At 52.3% G+C, this 26,357-nt stretch overlaps 2 protein-coding genes across 2 annotated transcripts; both read right to left on the bottom strand.

The window, feature by feature from the left end:
- Positions 1–292: 292 nt before the first annotated feature.
- Positions 293–6,105, bottom strand: LY6G5C (lymphocyte antigen 6 family member G5C). The gene is made up of 3 exons (XM_040988593.1): positions 6,090–6,105; positions 2,871–3,029; positions 293–499 (listed from the first exon to the last, which is right to left on the bottom strand). The coding sequence occupies exons 1-3, from the start codon at positions 6,103–6,105 to the stop codon at positions 339–341; spliced, it is 336 nt and encodes a 111-aa protein (XP_040844527.1). The 3' UTR covers positions 293–338.
- Positions 6,106–10,468: 4,363 nt separating this feature from the next.
- ABHD16A (abhydrolase domain containing 16A, phospholipase) lies at positions 10,469–25,665 on the bottom strand. The gene is made up of 20 exons (XM_040988609.1): positions 25,464–25,665; positions 24,454–24,510; positions 23,658–23,724; positions 23,383–23,469; positions 20,689–20,774; positions 17,616–17,689; positions 17,327–17,449; positions 14,911–15,025; positions 14,715–14,816; positions 13,748–13,811; positions 13,268–13,317; positions 12,773–12,896; positions 12,238–12,342; positions 11,965–12,028; positions 11,647–11,703; positions 11,496–11,558; positions 11,302–11,378; positions 11,118–11,216; positions 10,983–11,029; positions 10,469–10,808 (listed from the first exon to the last, which is right to left on the bottom strand). The coding sequence occupies exons 1-20, from the start codon at positions 25,593–25,595 to the stop codon at positions 10,725–10,727; spliced, it is 1,677 nt and encodes a 558-aa protein (XP_040844543.1). The 5' UTR covers positions 25,596–25,665; the 3' UTR covers positions 10,469–10,724.
- Between the last annotated feature and the right edge of the window lie 692 nt (positions 25,666–26,357).

The following is a 26,357-nucleotide window of genomic DNA, read 5'->3' as shown; positions in this document are numbered from 1 at the left end:
CAGCTCTGCTCTGACAGCAGTTCTGAGGATGCCAGCCAGCCTTCCACCCAGCGTGGGCTTCCAGTTCCCTCAGGCCCGATTTCATCAGCCTCTACCTTGACCAAAGGAGACAGAAATCAAGGAGTCTGCATGCCAGTTTATTTCAGAGCATGTTCTAGGAGTCTGGGGTAAAAGAGAGTCTGAGGGAGAAAAGCATCAGCCAAGTGAAAGAATCCAGAATGGGGTCTAGTGACTTGAGGGACGGCTGGCAGTTGGAACGGGCAGCTTTCCTGGTGGAGTCCAGGGGAGTCAGAAAGTTGGCTGACAGCCAGCAGGATGGTCTTGAAGAGTTTTCATGATCATTCAAATTGTCCTCTCTTTTCGGGGTTATTGCAGAAATCCTGAAAGCAGCATTGAGCAGATATCCAGAAGCCAAAAACGGGCGAAGGGCGGGTATTCGTGCAGTCGCTCAGCTGCACCTTGTTCCGGCAGTCGCTCACCATCACATCAAAACCACTGCCTGGGGAGGGACCACAAACACTGGAAATAGGGAGGTTCCTACATCAGAGCCCTCAGATCCCCATTCCCCCAGACCATGTCCTGGACCTGAAAAATAATCCTGGAATTGGATGGGGTCGTTTTCACCATCTCTGGAACTCTGGCAGAGCTTCCCAGGGAAGGTTGGAAGGAAAAGGTCATTTGAAATGGAGCAGTTGGGAGACACTAGTTGAGGCTGTGGGACGCAGTGGAGAGAGCCAGCACTGAGGGAGTGCTTTAAGAATTAAGAGCCTGGGTCCCTGCGCGATGGCACAGTGGTTAAGGTCCTCGCCCTGCATGCCTGGATCCCATATGGGCGCTGGTTCTAATCCCGGCAGCCCCATTTCCCATCCAGCTCCCTGCCTGTGGCCCAAAGAAGCAATCAAGGATGGCCCAAAGCCTTGGGGTCCTGCACCCGCGTGGGAGAGCCGGAAGAGGCTCCTGGCTTCGGATTGGCTCAGCTCCAGCCGTTGCGGCTGCCTGGGGAGTGAATCATCGGAAGGAAGATCTTCCTCTCTGTCTCTCCTCTCTGTATATCCGACTTTCCAGTAAAAATAAAATAAATCTTTAAAAAAGAATTAAGAGCCTGGCACAGTAGGGTAGTGGCTGAAGTCCTTGCCTTGAACATGCCAGGATCCCGTGGTATCGGCGCCAGTTCTAATCCCGGCAGCCCTGCTTCCCATCCAGCTCCCTGCTTGTGGCCTGGGAAAGCAGTTGAGGACAGCTCAAAGCCTTGGGACCCTGCACCCACATAAGAGGTCCAGAGGAAGATCCTGGCTCCTGGCTTTGGGTTGGCTCAGCTCCAGCCATTGTAGCTGCTTGAGGAGTGAACCATTGAGTGAAAGATCTTCCTCTCTGTTTCTCCTCCTCTCTGTATTTCTACTGTTCCAATAAAAATAAAATCTTGAAAAAAAAAAAAAAGAATGAGGGGCCAGCACAGTAGCCTAGTGGCTAAAGTCCTTGCTTTGCACACGCCACGATCCCATATGAGTACCAGTTTGTATCCTGGCAGCCCCGCTTCCCATCCAGTTCCCTGCTTGTGGCCTGGGAAAGCAGTCGAGGATGGCCCAGGGCCTTGGGACCCTGCGCCTGAGTGGGAGACCCAGAAGGAGCTCCTGGGTCGTGGCTTCAGATCAGCTTAGCTCCAGCTGATGTGGCCACTTAAGGAGTGAATCAGTGGATGGAAGATCTTTGTCACTCCTTTTCTCTGTGTATCTGCCGTTCTAATACATCTTTGAAATAAAAAAAAAAAAAGACTGGGAAATTATTTCAGGTATAGAAGTATTTATAATTTGTTTTCTAGGCAAAAAAAAATGTCTATGTGAGAGGGATCTTTGTGCACATGTCCCTAGATATCCTGTACATGGATATTTACTGCTTAAGAGTAAAAAGTTATGGATGGGCCTCTGCTGTAATGGTGAAGACACTGCCTTGGGTCCTGTGTCAGAGTCCCTCCTGCCCTGAGGATTCCAGCTTCCTATTAATGCACACCCTGGGAGGCAGCAGGTGATGGCCCCAGTGCTTGGGTCCCTGCCAACCACCGGGAAGTCCTAGGTTTGTGTTCCTAGCCCCCAACATTGGCCTGGTCCAACCCCAACAGTTGAAGATATTTGGGGAGTGAACCAACAAATGGAAAATCTCTGTTTCTCAAGTAAATATAAATACATTTAGATATTAAAGAAAAAAGCCACCTGTGGAGCCATCAGAGCTTTGGATCAGCTTTGGCACGTGGGCGAGGTTGACCCTCTGGCTGTGTCATCATCTGTCAAGTGGGAGGATGGTCTGTGCCCCCGAGAGGTGTATTTAGAAAAGAGTCTGGCACACAGCATGTATTCTGTTTCTGTTTGGAAAGCTAAAGGATGAAGTAGAAGAGCAGGGATGAAGAGGGGAATTCAATCAGTTCTCAGCAAGTTGAAAAAAGTGGGGATGGCCAGTGAGCAGTGTGATACGAGGAGAATGGTTTTGTGCAACAATCAGGTGAGGAGGACATAGTATGTGGCTGCTGCGTAAAACAAGGAAGCAGACAAATCCTCTGAATCGAGAAAGCAGCTAAGGACCAAACTTTGGTGAACATGAACCAATAAGGATGAAGGCGCCTAGAGAAGCTGTGGGGCAAGCTAAGAAAGGGCAGTGTGTCCGGGAGTCTCCGGGTCCACAAGGCTGAGTGCTGCGAGAGGTGAAGGCCAGTCAGCTGTGGGTTGCAGAGGGCAGCAAATGGAAGTAAAGATTGGACATGTCTGAATGAAAAGAAAGTCACCCACCGTGACAGAACAGGGTTATAGGAACAAGACTTGGGGTGCAGCTTCAGAGGCTCAGGGGAGAGGACTAGGCCAAGATGGGAGAAGGCAGCTTACTGTTCCTTATGTGGAGAGTAAGGCAGGCACCGCCAATCGGGCTGAGGCAGATGTCAGATCCCAGAGGACAGCCCTGTTCTTTGGTTTCCAGGAGGCATCGGTAACAGCGCAGGTATTTGGGGGCTCCTAGTTTCTGGTTGGCAGCAGTAGTACACTTACCTAGGATACAAAGACATGTTGACCCCAGGTCCCTTGCCAGCCTGATTTCAGGTTGACCGACTACATGTTCCCCACCTCAAAAAGTCATGACATCACTGGTTTCTTAAAGCCACCTGATCTACACTACCAGAGATTTTAGTCTTCATTAAAAGTCTCTAGGGGTGGGGATCAGTGCAGTTGCTCAACAAGCTAAACCTCTGTATGCAGTGCCGTCAGATCCCGTATGGGTGCCATTCTACTCCTGGCTGCTCCAGTTCCGATCCAGATCCCTATTTGTGGCCTGGAAAAAACAGCGGAGGATGGCCCGAAGCCTTGGGACCTTGTACCCACATGGGCAAGCTAGAGGAAGGCCTAGCTCCTGGCTGAAGGTCAGCTCAGCTCTGGCCATTGTGGCCATTTGGGCAGTGAACCAGTGCATGGAAGATCTTTAGCTCTGTATCTCCTCTCTGTAAATCTACTTTTCCAATTAAAAAAAAAAAATCTTTTGGCCTGGCATGGTGGCCTAGCAGCTAAAGTTCTCGCATTGAATGCGCCAGGATCCCATATGGGCACTGGTTCTAATCCCAGGAGTCCTGCTTCCCATCCAGCTCCCTGTTTGTTGCCTGAGAAAGCAGTCAAGGACAGCCCAAAGCCTTGAGACCCTGCATCCATGTGGGAGACCCAGAAGAAGCTCCTTGTACCTGGCTTCAGATTGGCTCAGCTCCAGTTGTTGCTGTCACTTGGAGAGTGAATCATCCTACAGAAGATCTTCCTCTCTGCCTCTTTTCTTCTCTCTATATATCTGACTTTGCAATAAAAATAAATCTTTAAATAAAACACCACTGGAATTCCCACTGCCCGTATTAGAGTGCCCGAATTCAAATTGCACCTGTGCTTCAGAGTTCAGCTCCCTGCTAATGTCCCCCTTGTGTCCCTGCCTTTACACTTAATCTTAGCCAAAAGGCCAAGACGCGATGTGTCCCTGCTTCAATGGGGAGACCTGGATAAAATTCTGGGCTTTCTGCTCTGACATGGCCCAGCCTGGCTATTGTAGGCATCTGGAGAGTAAACCAGTGGATAGTTCTCTTTTTCCCTCTGTCTCTCTTTGTCACTCTGCCTTTCAAATGAAAAAAATAGTTTGTTTTTTAAAGGAAGATTTATTGAGAAAATGAAATAGAAAGATCTTCCTTCCACTAGTTCACTCCCCAAATGGCCACAACAACCAGAGCTAAGCTGATCTGAAGCCAGGATCCAGGAGTTTCTTCTGAGTTTCCCACAGAGGTTCACGGTCTCAAGGCTTTGGGGCTGTGCCTTACCACTTTCCCAGGCTATTAGCAGGGAGCTGAATGGGAACTGGCATCCATATGGGATTCTGGTGTGTGCAAGACAAGGATTTAGCCACTGAGCTGTCACACTGGGCCCATGTTTGCTGTTGTTTTAGGTTGATAAGCCAGAATTACATAGAGAGGGAGAAACAGACAGAGGTGTTTCATCCAATGATTCACTCCTACAATGGCCACCACTGCCAGAACTGGACCAGGTCAGGAGTGAAGAGCTTCATCCGGGTCTCCCATGTGGATACAGAAACCCAAGCACTTAGGTCATCTGGTGTTTGCCCAAGGCATATTAGCAGGGAGCTGGATCAGAAGTGGAACAACGGGCCCTGTGCAATAGGGTAGAGGCTAAAGTCCTCGCCTTGAACATGCCAGGATTCCATATGGAAACCAGTTCTAGTCCCGGCAATCCTGCTTCCCATCCAGCTCCCTGCTTGTGACCTGGGAAAGCAGTTGAGGACAGACCCCAAAGAAATTCCTAGCTTTGGATTGGTTCATCTCCAACCATTGTAGCTGCTTGGGGAGTGAACCATTGGATTGAAGATCTTCCTCTCTGTCTCTCCTCCTCTCTGTGTATCTGCCTTTCTAAAAAATAAATAAATCTTACCAAAAAAAAAAAAAAAGTGAAGCAACCCAGACTCAAACCAGAGTCCGTACTGGATGTCAGCACTGCAAATGGCTGCTTAACTTGCATCAGAATCAGCATCAGCATCAGCCAAAACATGCTTTCCTAATTTATAATGTTCCAAAGTGAAAATGAGAGTGCCTAACAGGACTAGAAGAATTTGTTTCGTATGGCAAGGCAGTTTCAAGCACACCAAGGCCTTAATTACATGGTTTAACCATTGTCAGACTGACATTAATCTTTGCCCACCAGATTTGTTCTCCATATCCCTCCATAACTACATGCACACCCCCCACAACTTCCCTGTGGTCCTAAGCCTAGAATAGAATAGAATAGAATGAAAAATCCTTTGACTGCATATTCATGAGTCCCCGGTCCAGCAGCACTTGGCATGAGGTCTGCGTCCCATGTCTGTGTAGCTAGTGCTTTGCCTTTGAGAGACGAGGTTCTCGGGCTGGATCCAGCCTTGTTCTTCCCTTAGGATTCTAACCCTGTCATCTGGCATGTTCTCTATCCCTCCCCATCCTGTATTGCCCTTAGGTCACTGTTGTTGAGTGGAATGGCCCTAGAAAAGCCACCAGAAATTTCCCTTAGGGCTATTCATCATCAGTTGCTTTGTCCCCAGGCCTTTCCCACCACAGCGCCCATCCCATCTCTCTCTCTTTTTTAAAGATTTATTTTTATTGGAAAGGCAGATATACAGAGAGGAGGAGAGACAGAGAGAAAAGATCGAAAGATCTTCTGTCCGATGATTAACTCCCCAAGTGACCACAATGGCCAGAGCTGAGCTGATCCAAAGCCAGGATTCAGGAACTTCCTCCAGGTCTCCCACACAGGTGCACTGTCCCAAGGTTTTGGGCCATCCTCAACTGCTTTCCCAGGCCACAAACAGGGAGCTGGATAGGAAGAGGGGCTGCCAGGATAAGAACCGGTACTCATATAGGATCCCGGCACATTCAAGGTGAGCACTTTAGCTGCTAGGCAACCACACTGGGACCATCCCATCTCTCTTGCTGCCTGGTTTCCCTGAGCACCAGGGACAGATGTCCCCAAATGTTTGTTGTCCATCAGTTTCTCCATTCATCCAGCCAAGAGCCCCTCACACCCCTTGGAGCGACTTACCAAACAGCAAGCTCATCGTGACCAGCCCTGCTAGGAGGCCCAAGCTGAGGGCTGGGGAAGTGTAGCACCCCAGCCTCCATCTCCCTGTGGAGCCTGCTGGGAAGTACATGACTGCCCTCTAGCCACCAGTTGGGGCTTATATTGGTGGGAGAGAGGCTGGCCAAGAGGAAGGAGCAAAACAAGAGCAATTTGGGTTGGGAAACTAGTGCCAGAACAAAGAAGGAACAGACTGTCTTCACCCACAGAGCTCTGGGGCCTGACATCCTGGCTTGGGGGCAGGGCAGCAGCCCTAGGGGGACACTCCTTTCACATCCACTGGGCAGATGCTTACTGAATCCTGGCCACAGATGGTAGGGAAACAGCAGTGTGCATTGCTTGCCCTCAGAGGGTCAAAGGGACTTGGGCAGAGCAGTGTGTGATCACATTTCTTATAGAGTGTCAGGGGCTGTTGTACTTTGAGGGTTCGAGAAAGACAGCCCCTCCAAAATTTAGCCACAGGATGGTGACAGGAAGCTGAAGGCAGGGTAGAGTGGACAGACTGGGTGTGAGACTAATTGGAGTGAGGAAAAGGGCAAGCTTTTCCCAGCAGGTGATTGGTGGCATCACTTCCACGATGGGAAAGATGTACTGTCAGACATCGAAAGCAAGGACACCTGGATCCCAAGCTGTCAGTACTTGGCCCGGTGCCCTTTGTGGGGTTCTGAGGACCTGGAGCCTTCGCCCATGCCACCCCTTTCTCCTCTGGCCCCGGCGGAAGCTCAGTGGCAGGTCAGTGGGTCTAATCCCTGGTGCCCACAAGTCCCAGCACTGTGAGTTCCCCCTCCATGCCTGACTGCTCCTAGAGGATGTGGAGGCGCCCCATCGCCCACCTCAGCTCTTCTGGGCCTCAAAAAAGAGGCAGCATCGGGACCCAAGCATCCAGCCCTAATGGACACCCAGGAGCACGATGGGTTGCCTCCCTGGGGACCCATTGTTCCCCGCACCCACCTTGGCCACTAGGTCACTGCTTCCTCAAGTTGGTCGCAGACTCTGAGGGACTCAGGAAGTTCACATTTTAGGAACACTGAGGAATAGGGTTGGGGAGTCACTGATGTCCAGGAATGACAACATGTACTCCACTTTCCCATCTGGAGAGTCAGAGTGGGGTCCTGAAGTTGTGTTCCCTGATACTGTCCAGGCTATCCTAGAATCACTCAAACTCTGGGTGATGAGGGGGAGGAAATGGACATGAGACACACCCAGAAAGAGGGCCAGAAAACAAATGCACACTGAGAGTTCCCTGGGAGTCTTACAAGGAATAATGATTTAGAAATTGTGTCAGAGGAACAGCAGGGTGATGGGGAACTGGAGAGGAATCTGCCTGAACACCTGTTGGAGGGCAGATTGAGTGACCACCAGAAGGAGTCAGAGGACCCACAGGGGTCCTGAGGCCTTGAGGGCCAAGGGAGGCACAGGGGCTTCCTACAATGCCCCCTGCCCTCCCTCAGGTGTATCTGCAGCTGTTAGGCCATGTTGCTGTGGTGGGTGGGCTGCTCAAGGCCCACAGGACTTGCAGTGAAGTCAGAGGATGGTGGGCTTGGAAGGCAGGGGATGGGAAGCCAGTATGGGTAGTATTTTGGTGAGCTTGGGCAGGGCTGAAAGGGGCTGTTTTCGGAGAGGTCACACTCTCAGGGTCCTTTATCCTGCCTTGGTTTCATGTTACTCCTTCAGGTGGCAGGACTAGCCCCTGGAATGTCAAGAGCCCGGAGAATTTGTTTCCATGGTGACAGTTGCATGGAGGCTTTTCTGGGTGAAGAGGTGGAGTGTTGCCATGCTCGCCATGGCAACGGTATATCCATGTTGAGGGCCTCTCCCTCGAGACCAGGAATGCCTGGGAGTGGACTGCTGGCATTCTGAGGAGGCGGAGCCTGATGACACTTAAGGAAGTGGGGGTGACTCAAGGTCGTGTCCCAGAGAGAAACCCTGACAGGGTCTTTAACCTCAATACAGTGTAAATGAAGAGAAATAATGAGTGATTGGGTTCTAAGGGAGCCCAAATGGCTTGACTGGAAGAATGGATGGGTGGGGCCTTTGCTGTCCTCTACAGGCAGCCCCCTCTTCTGGGGCTATTCACTCTCTGGGAACCTGCCAGCTGTTGGGAAAACACAACAGCTTGGGGCAAGGAGTAAACCCTCAACCCAAAGATGCAGCTCTGGTCTAGGACGTCACCCTGGAACAGCAGTGTACAGATCCCAAGTCAGCTAGAGAGGAAAGGAGAAGCCTGGTCCAGCCTTGGGACCACCGCTTCCCACAAGGGTCTGCACCCAGGCTCCCCAGCCATCATCTTCTTACTATGCCCAGCTTCTGAGGTGCCTGGATGCTCCATTCTCACCTGGTACCCAGAGCCCCAGCAGTTGCAGGACTGCATCTCAGCTGATCATCTCCCAGGAACCCTGCTGCCTGGCCGAGGAGTGACCTGGGAGCTGGCCCCACTCTGACGTGCAGTGGGGGTGGTTCTGAAACAGCTTCTCTAAGCCTTGTCACATGGGGTATAATCTGCATCCCCTGGGTGGGATGGTCTGAGTCCACATTTTGATCCTTCCCTCTTCAATACACTTTGGGTATTCAAGGGCAGCTCTTGGCATGCATGGTTGGTTCTCTACTGCAAGTGTGCAAAGCTCAGTAGAGCACCTATAGCCATGGCCAAGAGAGGAGGTTGGACTGGTTACCCCGTATTTACATGTTAGGAGATTCCCTCCCTCAGCTGAACAGAAAACTCAGGAGGGTGAGGTTCAGAATGGGGCAGAGGAGCGGGGCTCCCCATATTGGCTCTTCACTTGCTGTTTGCTAAAATGGGGCACCCTTGAGTGGTGGTCCCCTCCCCTTTCTTTTTTTTAAGATTTATTTATTTTTTATTGCAAAGTCAGATATACAGAGAGGAGGAGACAGAAAGATCTTCCGCTGATGGTTCACTCCTCAAGTGGCCACAATGCCTGGAGCTGAGCTGATCCGAAGCCAGGAGCCTAGAGCTTCTTCTGGGTCTCCCATGTGGGTGCAGGGTCCCAAGGCTTTGGGCTGTCCTCAACTGCTTTCCCAGGCCACAAGCAGGGAGCTGGATAGGAAGAGGGGCTGCCGGGATAAGAACTGGCACTCATATAGGATCCCAGCTCATGCAAGGCAAGGACTTTACCTGTTAGGCCTCCATGCCAGGGCTCCCCTCCCCTCTTCTAGCCCTGAATTTCAGGTGTGTCGCTGAGCCCTCCTTCCAGGCGACACAGTACACCTGCCTTGAACTGCTGGGGGCAGACATCACCTGTGCCTCAGCGTTACTGAGGAGCATCATGTGCTATGGTTGGACAAAACATGGAAATTACCCAGACTATATAGGTCACCAGAACTTCCTTGTTCAAAATAACAGGCCTGTGCAAGTTAGGGGGAGGGTGTTGTGGTGTAGCAGGTTAAACCAACATGGAACATCTGTATCTCACAGAGTCCCAGCTAATATTTCCAATCCAGCTTCCTGCTAGAAGTACATTCCGGAAGGCAGCAGATGACGACTCCCTTGCCACCCATGTGGGAGACTCAGATGCAGTTCCTGGTTCCGGGTTATTCAGACATTTGGGGGGTAAATCAGGGATGGAAGATCTTGCTCTGTCACTTTACCTTTCAAGAAGATGAAGTATAGTAACTTAAAGCAAAAATCAAATGACAGGCCTAATGTGGTAAATACAGAATTTCATCTAGAAAAAAGTTCAAGGGAGGAAGGTGGTCAGGTAACAATACCTGACAAGTGGAAGAAACTCACCAGCATCCAGGCCCAAAGATTAGGTAGGGGATGGAAGTTATGCGGAATCAATTTCCCCAGGCTTTGCCTAATGATGTTCTTCAAACAGAGCTGTCCAGTAGGCAAAACACAGCTCTGGGAGGACACAGTGGTTGGCACCTGGCCAGTAATACTTGGTGGACTCTGTCTCGGTTAAATTACAGAGAGATTTCACCTCCTGAGGAGGGAGCTCAGGATTCATCATCTAGGGCATGGGGAGCTCTCACTCCCTCCATGTGGGGGTAACAAGAGCCAGAATGCTGGGGATCCTGATAACGACAGCAGGTGGGCTGGACCAGGTACAAGAAGGAACACTGTGTACAGGAAGCACTGAGGGAGGCAGGAAAGGGCTGCACGCTGGGGCAGAGGGCCTTGTGGAGGGCTTGCAGCCCCACTGCATGAAGATGGCTTAGGGCTGAGAGCAGAAGACCAAGGGGCCCACAGCAATGGGGAGAGCTACAGGTTGTCGCAGCCTGCCCCTCCCCAAGCCCAGCCTTTCAGGCCTCTGCTTTTTCCACTGCAAACCCCTCTTCCCCAGCTCCCTGGACACTCAGGAGTCACACGAGCAGCCAGGGAGTAGAAAAAATACCTTTTAATTAATTATCTGGAAGAACCCTTTCATTTAGTGCAGGGTGTATGTTGTGTTGGAAATTAGGTACTGCCACACGGCTGAGGGGACACGTGCAAGAGGAAAGGTGGCGGTAAAGGGGAACGGTCCTCCACTGCCCAGACTCCACAGTGACACAGATGGACACGCAAAACCATGAGTGCAAGGGCCCTTCCTTGTCAGTCTCTCTCAGTCCCTTCTTCAACAGCGAGTCCCAGAGTAATCCCTAGAGGTGCCAGGGCATCTGGAAGTTCGGGGCCGGGAGTGGGGTGCAATGTGTGGCCTCGAAGTTATGCAGATGTTTCCGGGCCTGGCCAAGGGAAAGAAGCAGCACAGTAGGATGGGCAGTCATGTAGGGAACGGCAGCAATGAGACCCCCTCCCCACGTGCCACCACTTGCTCCAGCAAAGCAGCCACTTTCAATGCTAGCATGGTGTCCCTGGCCACTCAGACATCCTTCCCTGCTCCCCCATCCTGAGCTCACCAGAAACAAAGCCAGCTGCCGCCGTCCGTCAGCACTCATGTCCTCCCCTGTGGAGAGGGACACTCAAGCAGCTACACACACGACTGGATGCTATCCCTGTCCCCTCCCCCATCTAGGGCTGCAGGCCACCCTTACCGACGCTCCAGGGGAAGTCAGGCCCGTGTTCTGCCTGGTAGGAGCGGAGGACTGACAGACACCAGTCCTCTTCCACCTCCCATCGGCTGTAAACTGAGGCTGGTCAGGGAGAGAGGGCGGTGGACCTGTCAGCAGCATGGCCCAGCCAGGCACCCACCCTGAAGCCGCAGTGATGCCCACTCACCTTCCTCCAGCTGCGAGGAGGCCTCCAGCCACTGCCTCACCACCCGAAGACCCTCCTCTGCCATCACACGCGGGTATCTGCAGAAGGAGTGCCGAGTCCTCCCTCCCCATCCCTGCACCTCAGCCCTCCCCTCACTGAGCTGGTGCCAGTGGGTCCATGTGCACCGCCTCGGGGTCCCCTCCGCCTGCACTCACCGGTACTGCAGGAGCTTCAGCAGGAGGTCATTGCCGCGGTTGGACATGATGTCCTCGGGCACCCTGGGGGTGGGAATGATTACCTTGGAGGCTGGGGAAGAAGGATCCGGATGCCTGGGTTTCCGGTGGGCAGGATCTGGGGAGCACTCACGTGGTGGTGATGATCTCATCCTTGGTTCTCCTGATCAGCAGCACGGGGCCCTGGTACCTTCGGAGAACAGAGTGGTGAGGATGGAGGGCTTGGATGGAGCGGGGATGCGGGTGACAACCAACCTGTCCCCTCTGCCTTGGCGGCCAGCCCTCACTCAACAGTGAGAGTCAGAACAAGTGGAAAAGTCTGGCTCTTGGGATGCCCTGGTTGTGCCAGGCATTAATCCTTGGGTTTAATAATCATGAGTCCGTCCAGGGTCTCAGGGGACTTAGACAGGGCTGGGCAGATGGGCAGTGCTGGCCCCTGGCCTGGGCTCACCTGCACAGCTGTTCTGCGTTGTTTAAATTGAGATGCTGTCTCACAGTCCTGGTCACCAGGCCCCCTGTGGTGGGATGAAGGTGAGGGGCAGAAGAAGACAAAGCCCCTGCCAACACCCAGGTTCCCACTGTCCACGGAAGAGGATATCTCCTACTTATTGGCAACCCAGACCTCTTTCTTGCCCACCCACAGCAAAGGGAAGCACCTGTGCCTGGAACAGCTCCCAGGTACAGCCCACCCTCCCCACACGGGCAGCCTGGGAGCTGCACTCACTCCAGCTGTCCGGCATGACTTTCAAGGCAAGGGGCACAAGGTCATCAAAGGAGGCATCCAGGATCACAGCACTGATATCTGGGTAGGACATGGCTGCCCATGTGGCTGGCATCAAGACAAGGAAGAAGGATGAAGATTAGGAGGGTCTTCTGTTTGCCACTCCCAGCCAGCCTTGCCCCACTGACCCCCACACTGGCCCCATCCCTCCTACAATATCACCCCCTGGTCTCTCCTGAGCCCCTCTGTCCCTTGGCCAAGGCACCAGGTGCAGAAGATGGAGAGAGCAGGCAGAGAAAGCCCCCTCATCCCCCTGACCCCAGGCCCCAACTGGCCTCTCCCGCTCACCATCAGGTACAAGGTGGAGGACACTCTCACAGCCTCCTGTCTCAGGGATTCTACTTCCTCCCCATTCCCTGAGTCTCCACCCACTTTGGAGCCATCAGGACATGATGGCCCATCTCTTTGAGAGCAGTAGGGGCAGGGGGAGAAGGGGCCTGAACATATCCACAGGGAGGGGTGGGAGGGCGGCTGGTACCAGTGAAACCACCAATGGACCAGGCATAGATGACGATGTCCTGGGGCTGGAAGCCCAGGCGGTGGATGGCAAACTGAATGACCACATCCATGGCATTGGCCTCGTTCTGTGGGAATGGCACCCCCTGCAGGAAGGGAGAGCAAAGGCAGGAGTGGGTCACCCACATCAAAGGCAAGCTCACCTGCCACCTACCTCTGGCGGCAAGGACCCCTCCACTGACCACAGAGATGGTCTGGGAAATGGTGGTGGAAGGGCCTGGGTTCTCGAAATGAGGACCCTTCCCCTCCAGCAGCACGCGCACATGCGCGCGCGCACACACACACACACACACACACACACACACACACACACACACACACGGGCTCCTAATGCTGCCTTCACAGGCCATATGTGAGAAACTCCCAGAAAGGCACACACCCTCTCTTCCCTCCAGTGACTGACCAGAGCAGCCATACCTAATTCAGGAAATGGAGGGAATCCCTGAGGGGGGCTCACCGTGCTTCCAGCAAAGCCTGGATGATTCCAGCCCAGGACTGAGTATCCAGCTATAACAGAGAAGGAGCAGGGGCTGAGGGCCAGCAGCCCACCGGCCTCTCCCAAGCACCAGTGGGAGGAAGGGCAGAAGACATCCTCTGCTCCTCTGGGCTTAGAGGCAGGTGACTCCTGGCCATTCCAGAATCAGGGAATGCCCTGAAAGTTCTGGAAGGGGGAGCTCTGTCACTGTGTATGGGTGTACACATGTGTGTGTATGTGCTTGCACCTGTGTAGGAACCGAACAAAGAGCACAATACAGCCGGGACACCACCCTGGGAAGGAATGTTGGGTTATCAAGGCACATAGGGAGTGGACTTTTCCCCAAAGGTCAGAGACTCCAACCTCACCCAGAGGAAGTGGTGATCAGGCCCAAGGGTAGCAGGTGGAAACTTTTCCATGCCAAGGGACAGAGTTAAGCGGGTGGCTGAGCTAGGGGCTTACCTTCCAGGGGTGTAGAGACGCAGCCCACCTCATAAAATCCTGCATTTCCCTCGCAGCAGATCACCTACAAGGAGGTGGGAAGGAAGAGGTGGGTGGGCTGAGCCCAGGCCCACCGCTCTGGGGGTAGGAGAGGAGGGACAGACTGCAGTCCTGCAGGACTTTGCATGCAAGGGTGCAAGGGCAACTTCCTGTCCTCTCCAAGGAGCAGAGCCCTCTCTCATGCCACAGGGTCCCGAGGAGAGAAGCCAGGAGACAGCAAAGGCTCAGCCCACTAGGCCCTGTGGTAGACAACCTGCTGCCGTAGTGCCAACTCTTCCTCAGTAGACCCCCAGGCGGTTTTGCAGTCTCAGGTCTGTTTTCCTGTGATGTTGCTGTGGTGTGGGGTGCTAATTTCCCTCTCTGGTCTCATGGTCAGATTAAACTTGAATTCAGTGGCAGCCTAAGCTCAAGCTTAGGAATGGCAGGGCTGGGATAAAGTTTCACAGTGGACAGGCAGAGCTGGGACTGGAACCTGGCTCCCTAAACTCCTTAGTGCTCTCTCCCAGGCTGTTTCAGGGAGGTGACTTTGGAGACAGAGTTCCTTGGCTTCAGCCAGCAGCTCTGCTGCTCACTGTATGACCTGGGAAAGTTACCCTGAGCCTTGGTTTTATCATCTAGGAAATAGGCCGATAGAAAACTTCCTCTCATGGAATTACTGTGGGGACTGAATAGACATATGCCTTGCACACAGTAAGGGCTGCCTCCTTGGGGACTATTAGGATGGCTATTTCTTGATCCCTGAATGTCAACTCCTGCTTCTGCTTTTTCCCTGTCACACAGTTAATTCCACATCAAGAGGTTTTCAGGGTGCAGCCAGCAGGTGGCACTGCCCCCAGTTGTAGCTCCACAAGGAAAGTGGTACTATAAGGCCAGCGTCCCCAGGACCTCAATCTACTCCCCACAGCTCCACCTTGGGGCTCCCTCTCACCAGCTTCTGTCCTTGGGGCTCAGCTGTGCCCCGCCGGTCCACAAACATGGTGTCAATCTCGTTGCCATCACAGGCCAGCAGTTTCGCCCGGCGTCCATTGCACTGAGTGGAGACAGGTTGGGGGTGGGCAGCAGCCACATCCCTGAGGGAGGCATGGCCAGCAGGGGTTCTGGGCAGGGGCTAGGTGGGGGCTTACCTCTTCCACCAGCCGGGCCTGGCCCTGCAGCAGCACAGGCATGAGGGCTTTCTGGAGCAAGTACACGGACCCTGGGTACAGCATGCGGCGCCCCAGGGTGTGAGCCACCAGGTAGCTGTGGGGAATGCAGGTTAGTGAGCCCCTATAGCCCAGAGCGGGGCTGTGGGCACTCACACGCCCTGTGACCTGCCTCATGCTTCCCTTCCTCCTGCTTCTCTTCCTCCCATGGCTTAATGGAAAATGACACATCCCAGGGTGGTGTTCTGCAGATTTCATACTTCAAGCTTCCTGAGCTAAACCCTAACAGGAGCTCCTCCATTTGCCCAGGGTTACACCCCGAGCACCAGCAGCAGTGGTGGTTGACCTAAGTCAACCAGGCAGTGAATACACCTAACCTAGGGACGGTGGTCATGCAGCCCTCCGTGAGCTAGGAGCTGTTTCCTTGGGCAGTGTCGGTGGGTGGGGCGGAGCTGGGTGAGGCTCTGCGGGAGCTACAGGCACTACCACTGTGGAGTCAGCTGCAACGGCATATTGTCGGCTGGGCAAAGAGCCAAACTCCAAAATGTACAGCATGCTTTCTACTCAATGTGTATCCATTCCACCGCATTTCAAAGAGAAAGAATTAAGTCCAATCATCCAAAGTTGGGGACCACCTGTATGTAATTTTGAGAGCTTTATGAGATATCGTTTACCATAATCAGTAAGGAAAAATCGAAGTTCTTAAAATCAAGTCTGACTCTCTGAATCTGTGTAATGACAACTTATTAAAGGTCTTCAAATAAATGCTTGGAAAAATAATGGCCGTTCAGCCCCACGCGATGGCCTAGTGGCTAAAGTCTTCACCTTGAATGTGCCAGGATTCCATATGGGTGCCGATTTTATCCTGGCAGCCTCTCTTCCCATTCAGCTCCCTACTTGTAGCCTGGGAAAGCAGTCGAGGATGGCCCAAACCCTTGGGACCCTGCGCCTGTGTGGGACACCTGGATGCAGCTCTAGGCTCCTGGCTTCAGATTGGTGCAGCTCTGGCTTTTGCGGTCACTTGGGGAGTTAATCATTGGAAGGAAGATCTTCCTCTCTGTCTCTCCTCCTCTCTGTATATCTGACTTTGCAATAAAAAAAAAAAAATCTTTAAAATGTTTTAAAAAATATGGGCCCGGCGCGGTGGCGCAAGTGGTTAAAGGTCCTCGCCTTGCACGCCCAGGATCCCATATGGGCGCCGGTTCTAATCCCGGCAGCCCCGCTTCCCTTCCAGCTCCCTGCCTGTGGCCCGGGAAAGCAGTCAAGGACGGCCCAAAGCTTTGGGACCCTGCACCCGCGTGGGAGACCCGGAAGAGGCTCCTGGCTTCGGATCGGCATAGTATCGGCCCGTTGCGCTCACTTGGGGAGTGAATCATCGGACGGAAGATCTTCCTCTCTGTCTCTCCTCTTTGTATATCCGCCTTTCCAATGAAAAAATAATAAAAATAAATCTTTAAAAAAAATGTTTTAAAAAATAATAATGGCTGTTAAATTCACTATAGTGATTTCAGGGTTCTCTAACGGGTAGAGCCCCTTAGTGTCAAAGGGACCAAACCAGGCCCCACGATGCTGGGGCAGGGAATGGGCTATTTCATTCACTGTGTTATGCCACTAGGGTAAGCATTACACCAAGGAGGGGATGAATAGATCCTGAACACATATACAAAGCTGGACAGATGACACGTGGCGAGCGGCGTGCCTGCAAAACGATGACTGACTACTTCATTTAATCCTGAAGTGGAACTTGCGCCAGGATGCTGTGCTACCCGTGCAGCATCCCCTTCAAAACCTCCAATCCGCCCTGCTCCTCTGCCCAGCCTACAAACTCAGCAGGCAACCTCAAAGACCACCCTCTCCCCTGGTAGCCTGGAACCTGCATGCTAACTCCCAGCAACCACTGGGAATAACCACTGTTACTGCTTCTGACAACACCGGCAGCCTGCCTAAGATTCACTGACTTTATGGTGTGATCTCAAACACCTGAGCAGCAGGAGCCCTTCCAGGGTGTGATCCCATTGAATCTCCTCAACAACCCTATACGGCAGGCACTCACAGATGGAGAAACTGAGGCACAGAAAGGCAAAGAAGGGGGTAACAATGGAGGAGTAAGGGGGCAGGATGGGTGCACTGCTGTGCCCTGACTCCTGCTCCCACTCCAGCTGGTTGTTCCCCCTCCACACCTCTTTTGCTTCCCCAGCTGCACTGACAGGGCAGGGCAGCGGGCAGCACTGTGCTTCCATCCCAGACCTCCAGGTGTGACCTGTGAGACCCAGGGCATCGCTGAGACTCTCACAAAGGACACATACAAACCCAGGGTGCACAAGGTCCCATAAACGACAGCTTATCTAACAATGGTGTGCCCAGGGCCCCAGTGTGCCTCCATTCTGCTGTTTCCCACCTGGTGATCTGACAAGGCAGTTTCTTAACGCGGTTGAGAAGGGTGTCTGCTGCCCCCCGGTGCAGGGGTTCTGGGCGAAGCAGCGCCACACCCCGGCGGGAGGGGCCCCCTCGAGACTCCTTCCTGAAGAAGGGAGAAAAGCAGGGCAGGATAGATTAGGAGCAGCAAGTAGGGTGCCCAAGCTCCAAAGAGGGTGGTGCTACAAGGCAGGCAGGGGGCCTGAGAGAGGTTGATGATGGGTGGGGTGGAAGGGGTGGTGGGGATGCAGAGCAAAAGCATCGGGCCTCACCGGCTGCTGGGCTCTTCCCAGTGGAAGTCAACTGGCCAGCTCCTAAAGTCGAAGTTGTAGTTGGCGAGCTGCCTCTGCAGGTGGAAAGGAGGCCAGGACGAGAAAGAGGAGGTAAGGAGAAAGAGGACCAAGAGCCAACAGCGGGCTCTCCCAGCCACCCTCAACACCACTGTCCCTGGGGGGCCTAGGATGACCATGCAGAATACCTGCTGGTTCTCGGATGGTAAGCTCTCACATCAGGCAAGATGGGATGCTGCATAAGGTACCACGCCTGGCCTGCCCTTCTCTCCTCTGGGCCAAGTACCTAATGCTTTTTCCAAAACCCCAAGACAGGGGATAGGCATTCAACACAGCCTGAGATGCCGCTTCGACACCTATACCCCATGCCAGAGGGCCTGGTTTGAGCTATGGCTTCTCCACTTCCCATTCAGCTTTTTGCCGATGTGCACTGTGGGATGTGGCAGATGATGGTTCAAGTGCCACTCACATGGGAGCCGAGGACTGAGTTCCCAGCTCCTGGCTTTCATCTGGCTGTTGCAGGCATTTGGGGAGTAAACCAGTGGATGGAATATCTGTTTCTCTTTCTCAACTTGTCAAGCAAAATAAAAACAAATAAAAATTATTTTAACCTGTTTTAAAAGATAGACTATGGAGCTAGCGCTTTGGCTCAATCTCTTCATCCTCTACTTCCAGTGTCAACATCTCATACAGGCACCAGTTTGTACCCAGCAGCTCCACCTCCCATCCAGCTGCCTGCTATGGCCTGGGAAAGCAGCAGAGGATGGCCCAGAATCTTGGGATCCTACATCCATATGGGAGATCTGGAGAATGTCCCCTGGCTCCTGGCTTCAGATCAGCTCGGCTCCAACCATTGCAGCCAGTTGGGGGGTGAACCAGTGAATGGAAAAGCTTTCTCTTCTGTCTCTCCTCTCCATAAATCTGATCTGCCTTCCCAATAAAAAGAAATCAATCTTTAAAAAAGGGGCAGAATACTAAGTATGGCACAGCTCAGTATACATGAGGATATATATATCTTTGAAAATTTATATTTTTAATTTTTTAAAGATTTTATTTTATTTTTATTTGGAAGTATATACAGAGAGGAGAGACATAGAGGAAGATTTTCCGTACAATGGTTCACTTCCCAAGTGGCCACAATGCCTGGAGCTGAGCCAATCCAAAGCCAGGAGCCAGGAGCTTCCTCCAGGTCTCCCATGCAGGTGCAGGGTTCCCAAGGCTTTGGGCCTTCCTCGACTGCTTTTCTAGGCCACAAACAGGGAGCTGGATGGGAAGTGGGGCTGCCAGGATTAGAACCAGTACCCATATGGGATCCTGGCACATGCAAGATAAGGACTTCATCCACTATGCGACTACACTGGGCCCACTTTTTTTTTTTTTTTAAGATTCATTTATTTATTTGCAAAGCTGAGTTACAGAAAGAGAGGCGGGGAAAAGACAAAGAGATCTCCCATCTCCTGGTTCACTACCCAAAAAGCTACACTAGCCAGGGCTGGGCCAGGCTAAATCCAGGAGCCTGGAACTCTCACCAGGTCTCCCACATGGGTGGCAGAAGCCCAAGTACTCAGGTCACCTTCCTCTGCTTTCCCAGGCACATCAGCAGAGAGCCGGATTGGAAGCAAAGCACACAAGCCGGCACCCATACGGCTTGCAGGTGTCAGCTAAACCCACTGCACCATGATGTCAGACCCAGTAAATGTAATGTTTGAGAAAACCTGAGCCTGACCCTCCCCTAGGAGGTGTGGCTGGAGGTGTTTCTGAGCCCCAGGGGGAGGGGCTGCTTGGCGGCCACATCCCTTTCGCTGCCCACATCACTTATACTGTGCTGCCCTGGGGGCTCAGAAATCCCCCAGCAGATCCCACTGCCAGGGTTGAGCAGCTGGAGGGAAGGCGCAGCCTCAATGGCTTCTTTGTAGGCTGGGGGCCCCCTCTCAAACCAATCCCCCTTGGACTGCTCTGTCCTCACGGCCACTGTCGTCTGTCAGCTCCCAGGGCCACACTGGCCATCCTCCTCACACTCAGCCGTCTCCTCTCCCCTCCCCCCATCTCCTCTCCCCTCCCCCCATCTCAGGGCTCCCGGCATGCTCTATTTTGAGGATAGCTTTTTACATTTCTGCTGAGAGGAATTTTTTTTTGACATTTTTGAAAAATAACTAGAAGCAAAAATGTACAAAAACGTACATGACAAGACAGAACAAAATGAGGGAAAGTAGACCTCAGCCAGGCTTTTATACCCGGATCCAGGCTCAGCTGCTTCCTGGCTCCGTGGCTCTGCATGGGCCACTTCACCTATCCTTCTCCCTCTGCCTCCTCAGAGGTATTCATAAGCTAATAATGCTGTGAGGTTGGACAGGATAGGGCGTGACAATGCCTCAACAGTAGCATCGTTAGCTCCTTAAACCAGGGCGCTGAGCACCCAGGAATGTGGCCGCCACTGTCACAGCTGTTTGATCCCAGCCCCACCTCCTCGTGGCAGGAAACGGTTTTATGGGTCCCCCAAGCCCCTATTCAAAGATAATGACCCTCTAGCACCAGCAGGCCTGGCACAGCTCCAAGGACACAATGCCCTGGTTCTGTTCCCTCCTGGCACCATGCTGTGTTGCCAGGCCCAGGAGTGGACATACCTGTCCATCTTGTCCCAACCCCACACAGAGCTGGCATGGTGCTCGATGCATACCACCAAAGCAAACATTTACAGAACTAAGCTGTCACAGGAAAGAGCCACAGAAAACTGAATTCTAAGAAACACTGTAACGTCTGAGGGATGTGTAGAACATTCCTCTGTTGGGGAGGAGGTCTTTCTAGAACAATATTCCATTAGACATGCTATGCAGGAAAAATGCGTTGGATGGACAGTGCACAAATGAGGGGAAAAGGGATATGACAATGGGGACAATGGGTGAGCAGACACCTAGTCGGGGGTTGGTACACCCGCAGCTGCTGGTCCTGGCACAAGCCGGGGCTGCTGGGTGATATGTGTATTTGGGGTGGGAGGCAGCGGCTGAGGAAGCTGCCAGCAGGGGTGATGTCTGGTGCCTTTTCTGGAATGTCTCACCTTGTTTTCTGCTGACTGGTTGCGATGTGTGGCTTCCAAGATTGTGATGAACTGCCGATACTGGGGGTTGGTCCAGCGGCCAATGCCTGGGACAGACAGAATAAGAAGCAGTGTCAGGAAAACCAAAGACCACACTGGGGGGTGGGGCGTGGAAAGAACATGAGGAGCTCAAAGCAAGAGGAAGGGAAAGCGAGGGCTGAGGAGGTGAGGAAACTCCCTCCCTCCAGGCTCAGCTTCTGGCTTTGGGCTTCTTCCCATTCTGCCCGGCGCTCCCGCTGGCTGCATTCCAGACCACCAAGCTTTCACCTTTCACCAGGGTGGTCATCAGTGGGAAAACACCATCACACAGCCTCACTGCTCGCCCAGCACCCACTTGCAAGGGAGTTCTCTTCTCTGCACACTATTTTGAGCCCCAGCCACCAGGTTTCAGTCTCCCACCCCTGTCCATAATCGTTTCCTCGCCCAATCCCAGCACCCTGCCTCCTTCTTCCTTCTGTTCAGCTGCCCACTCAGACGCCTTCCTGTCCCTTGGGATTCCTACTCTCTCTGCTTCCTGAGCCCACCGTTGCCTCCTTCCAATTCCTGAACCACTCCTATCCTGCCCCCTTCTGTCTCTGGAACCTGCTTTTCTCTTGGTTCACCCCTAGGGAAGGCATCCACTCCCCCTTCACTATTAAGGAGTCTCAAATCCCAGCTTCTCTCCTGACCTGGCAGGTGTCTTTTGCCACGCACTTTCCCACCCATGGGAGACGCAGCATGAAATGAGGCATCCAGCCCCTGGTACTCAGAAGGCTGGTGTTCTCACATATGTATATATGCGTGTGTAAGGTGGATGGTTAGAGGGAGCTGGGCAGAGACAATGAACAAGTAAACAAGAAAATAGAGTGGAACAGAGTTACAAGAAAAATAAAACCAGGATGGACTAGAGTTTTACATATAGTGTCCTAAAATAATCTGATCATGAGAGAATGAAGCAAGCTGCAAAATTATTTGTGTGGGACCAGCACTGTGGGTTAAAGCCACTACTTCTATCATTGGCACCCCATACGAGCACCAGTTCGAGACCTTGCTGCTCCACTTTCAATCCAGCTCCTTGTTAACATGCCTGCAAAAGCAGCAGAAGATGGTCCAAGTACCTGGGCTCTTACAACCCAAATGTTTTAAGCCCTCATCTATTTTCCTACTCAACCTATGGCTTTCTTTCTTTCTTTCTTTCTTTTTTAATTTGTTGAACTCTATTTAGTGAAGCATTGAGCCTCTAATTATTAGGTAAATTAAACACGATTTCTTAATTTTTTTTAATGGGCCAGGAAAAAACCCAGAGCAGATGACAATGGTTATTCTTGGGAAGAGGAATGTGGGACTGGGAGGAGTCCCAGACAAGTGTGTCTATATTAGATACATGTGTACTTATCAACGGTGTCCAAAAGCTTTATCAGCTGAGGCACTTACTGCCTGGCTTTACAATGGAGACATGCCAAGCAGGGGGACACTCAGGCAGATGGTCCTCATACATGGCAGATGGGGACCGCCTCACACAGGAAGGCCAGTGCCCTCTCAATGCTTTTGTATTTTACTAACCAAAAATAGTTGAAAATCACTTTAGCCCCCTTTAAGTATTTCATTTTCTGGCCTTTTGTTATATATAAGAAATAAATAAGACAAAAAAATTTCAAAAATAATAAATAAATAAAATAAACGAAGACAAAACTGTGCTGTGGGAGATATTCCTAGATGGGGGGCATGGAAGGCCTCTCTCTGAGGGAGAGAAACCCTTGGACACAAGACTTTTATCAGCCTATACCCCAGCCCCCCATCCTCTTCCCTATGCACCCCATAACCTGGCTGCCTTCAGATGCATCACTGGTGACAATGATCTGTTTTAACATTTTATGTTTTTTTTTTTTTAAGATTTATCTATTTTTACAGGAAAGGCAGATTTACAGAGAGAAAAAGAGACAGAAAGATCCTCCATCTGCTGGCTCACTCCCCACGTGGCTGCAATGACTGTAGCTGTGCTGATCTGAAGCCAGGAACCCAGAGCCTCCACTGTGCCACAAGCAGGGAGCTGGAAGGGAAGTGGAGCAGGTGGGACACAAACCAGTGCCCACATGAGATCCCGGCGCATGCAAGGAAGGGACCCTAGTCACTAGGCTACTGCAACACACCCTGTTTTGTGTTTTTAATGGTGAGATACAACACATGTACCTAAAACATATATCTGGTGCCTTCAAAAAATGCAAAGCCCAGGCTCATGTGACTGTCAGGGCAAGAAGGAGCACACAGCCACTTCCCACCATGGGTCTTCCCTGTCCTGCACACCTCCTGCAGGTTACTCAGCTCCACGCCCTTCTTTTCCTCAGGGTTTTACTGCAAGCAGAGCATCCCCTTGGAATTCTATGGAACCGAAAACAAACTGCACAGGTCATTTTGTGGCTAGTTCTCCAGCAGGAAATCATGAGATGCATCGTATAACTATGGTTCACCTGCATTGCTGCGTACTGCTCTGCCCAACCAGACCACCCACTGCATTTATTCATCTTCTGACCCAAACCCTTTGAGGGAAAGGTCATACTTGAGACCATTCTCAGTTATTCCTCTTCAAAGTTTGTCACCAATTTGTATCTACAGAAGAAAGTACTTACTAGTCACCCAGGGAGGGTCAGAACCACACCAGGCACCCTGTCCACCTACCTCGGAGGCAGGCCACACCTGCCAGTAGCAGCAGCAACGTCCCCGCATAGTGAGAAAATGGCACCACTTTGGATAAACTCAAGTAACCTGGAGGGGAGAGGGATGCTGTAAGAAGCACTCCACGGTGTCCCTCTGCTGCTTCTCCTCCTACGATCCCAACCTCCACCCCAGACCCTCCCTGACAGAAGAGGGAAGCCAAGTTAACCTCACTGGTCCCCTTCCTCTTTAGGCACCTGCCCGGATCCTGCCCCCAGCACCTGGGAAACCACACTGACCTTTCCTGTACAAGTAGAAGAAGGCGAAGGGAGAGGAGTAGTAAGAGATGGACCAGAAGACGGAAGCCTGCGGCAGAGAAGCGGGGACAGGCAGTCAGTACACATGGACACGTGTGTGTACACACACACAGGCACACAGGCACACACACTGCTGTGTCATTTTCAGGCCTGGGCTCTGAGCAAGGTGCGTAATTTGAGGGACATCCTATTGAACATCTGCTCTGCTCCAGCATTATACACACGGTGGGTGCTGGGTATTGGTGGCTGCATTACATGTCAGGAGCTAATGGGCTGGGAAAACAAGATACAAATTCTATTTTCTTCCTCTAATCATCTCTAATCACACTTAAAAGGCAAGTCTCTGTTGACCTGGGTTAACCCAGCCCCTTCAAGCAGCCTTGCTCAGCTCAGTCCCTGCTCTGGTCCCCAAAGAGATGCGCATACGTCACCGCAGGAGCCCTGCCAGGGAGAACAGCTGTCTCTTTAGCCAGAGAGGTTAGTTGCCAGGCAGGACAGGTCACCGGAGACTGCAGGACTTAGCGCCTGCAGATGGCCCCAAGAGTAAACATGCTTTGTGCAAGGCCCAGGAGGCCACAGGAAAGCAGTTCTACATACCCAAGGGAGCGAATGTGTGCTTGACAGCTTGTGTGTGTGTGTGTGTTGCAGAAGTCTGCAGAGCCAGAGAAGCCCCTGCTCCTCAGGGCACTGCCTTCTCTCAGGCTGGGGGGGAGGAAGCTCAAGAGGGCAGCTGGGCCTCAAAGGATGCAGCGAGTCCCAGATGCCAGGGCAGACGTACCAGTGCCAGGATGCTGTCGGCATGCTTCTCCAGGGCACGGGGCTGATAGTACGTATCCTGTCCAAACAGATGGCCGGTCAGGACTCAGCCCACCCACAGGGCCGTCCCCCTCCCTTCGCACCTGACGGGTGTCCTCGGGTTCTATCCTCCTGCACCTTTCTTTCTGGGGGCATCCCTGGCACCCTGAGCCCCTCTCATGCATCCTGCCCTGGGAGCTGGGTTTCCCACCCTTGTCCATGAAAACATACTCGGGATGCCTAATAGAGAAGCAAAAGTGAAAGCACCATGGAACGACTTTCTCTGCTTTTTCACAAGCCATTTTCTATGGTTGTGTGTGTATAGGGAGAGAGGTTTAGAACAAAGACACTGACAGAAATAACAGCAGGTTAATTAAGTTAGAGAATGTGCTTCCATTCGTAGGCATTGGAAACATAATTTGAAGCTTCCAACAGGAAAAAAAAAAAGGAAAGAATACTTAAGGGAACAGCCTATCCCCACCCACACCCCAGTTTTCATGAATGCAATGACACTTGGGGGTCTCCATGCCAGGTTTGGGAGAGTGAGAAGGCGGGTGCAGAAGTACATGAGATGTTCAACTCATTTTGAAATGCAATGCCAGGATGACGGGAAGAGAAAAAAGCCGGAGCCGGGAGAGGCACCCGGAGACTCCGAGGAAAACAGTGGAAGTTGGAAGGCAAAATCCACCAGCGTCCGTCTAAGATCTCTCCAGGACTTGGGACTCAGTTGGGACCAGCAAGAACCATGACAGGCAGGGAGGGGGGACTCGGAAACACGAAAGGACTGGCAGTCGGAATGGGAAAGCGGGGCTCACAAGGGAGCTGGCCACTCCAGGCAGAACTTGAAGCTAGGGAGCACCGAAAGCGCAGACTTTTCCAAGTGCCTTGACAAGCAGCCTCCCCTCGTTTCCAGCAATGGGCGCTTCTAGGGAGCGAAGGCCGTCAAGGGTTTGGGCCGTACCATGTTCTTAGCCAGGGGGGCACTCGACTCACCCAGGAGCTGGCAGGGGGGTTAGTGACTGAAGTTGGAGTCTCGGGGACGTTGGACGGGGCCCTTTCCGAGTCCCTCTCCCGGTAGATTTTGTAGAGCCGGGGGCCGAGGACGCAGCTCAGCAGCTTCGCCATGGCCCCGGCTCGGGCCGCTGCTCTCCCAGCAGCAGGTCCCCCTGCCGGCCCCGCCCTCCTCCGCCTCGGAGGGGTTGCGTGCGCTTGACGTCAGCACGCAGCGGCCCCGCCTCGAGGCGAGCGGAGACTCTTAAGACGGCAGCTTGCGTTGGGCCTACGGGTGCAGCCGTGGTCAGAAGTTAGTGCAAGGCGTTCGGGGCGCCGAGAGTTAAACTGTCACGCATGGTTCAATCATTTTTCTCCTCTTCCTTAGTATTGGAAGACTCTCGAGCCAGAGTGGAAACGCTGGGTCAGATTAGGAGTATTTAGCAACAGCTGAGGAAAAAAACGGTATCGGGAATGTACCTAATGAAAGACATGCGAGATGTTTTGAGGAAAGCTATAAAAAGTTCCCAAAAGAGAAAACGAAGGCTCAATTAAATGGAGAGCAGCGCCATGATCGTGGAAAGGAAAGCGCAGAATTGTTAACATGCATGGAAAACTGGCTAAATGAAAATGATCACTTACACTTGTGGACAAATCTCAAAACAGATCATCGTGCAAAGTGAGAAAAAAAGCCACACATGGTTATACAGAATATGATAACGCTGCATAAAGTTCAAAACCACGTGAAACTTAATGATAAAACAAGTAGAGGAGACTAGCAAATTTAGAAGAGTGGATACTCAAGTAGAGGATCTTTGAAGTGGTAATATGCTGTTTCTTAACACTTGACAGGCTTGTATTTGTTTTCCTTTGTACCATATGCCTATGCAAGATAAA

The sequence above is a fragment of the Ochotona curzoniae genome, unplaced genomic scaffold (assembly GCF_017591425.1).
Source record: "Ochotona curzoniae isolate NIBS_2020 unplaced genomic scaffold, NIBS_Ocur_1.0 contig_4951, whole genome shotgun sequence".
Classification (NCBI taxonomy): Eukaryota; Metazoa; Chordata; class Mammalia; order Lagomorpha; family Ochotonidae; genus Ochotona; species Ochotona curzoniae.
This window is presented reverse-complemented; position numbering and strand designations above follow the sequence as displayed.

Excerpts from the sequence above, each read along its gene's own strand:
- LY6G5C (XM_040988593.1), bottom strand. Across the intron at positions 500-2,870 it reads TACTCTCCACATAAGGAACA|GCAGTGGTTTTGATGTGATG; the intron begins GTAAGCTGCCTT and ends GTCCCTCCCCAG.
- ABHD16A (XM_040988609.1), bottom strand. The coding sequence starts at position 25,595 with ATGGCGAAGCTGCTGAGCTGCGTCCTCGGCCCCCGGCTCTACAAAATC. Across the intron at positions 23,725-24,453 it reads CCGACAGCATCCTGGCACTG|GCTTCCGTCTTCTGGTCCAT; the intron begins GTACGTCTGCCC and ends TCTCTGCCGCAG. Across the intron at positions 20,775-23,382 it reads AGGTGTGGCCTGCCTCCGAG|GCATTGGCCGCTGGACCAAC; the intron begins GTAGGTGGACAG and ends TGTCTGTCCCAG.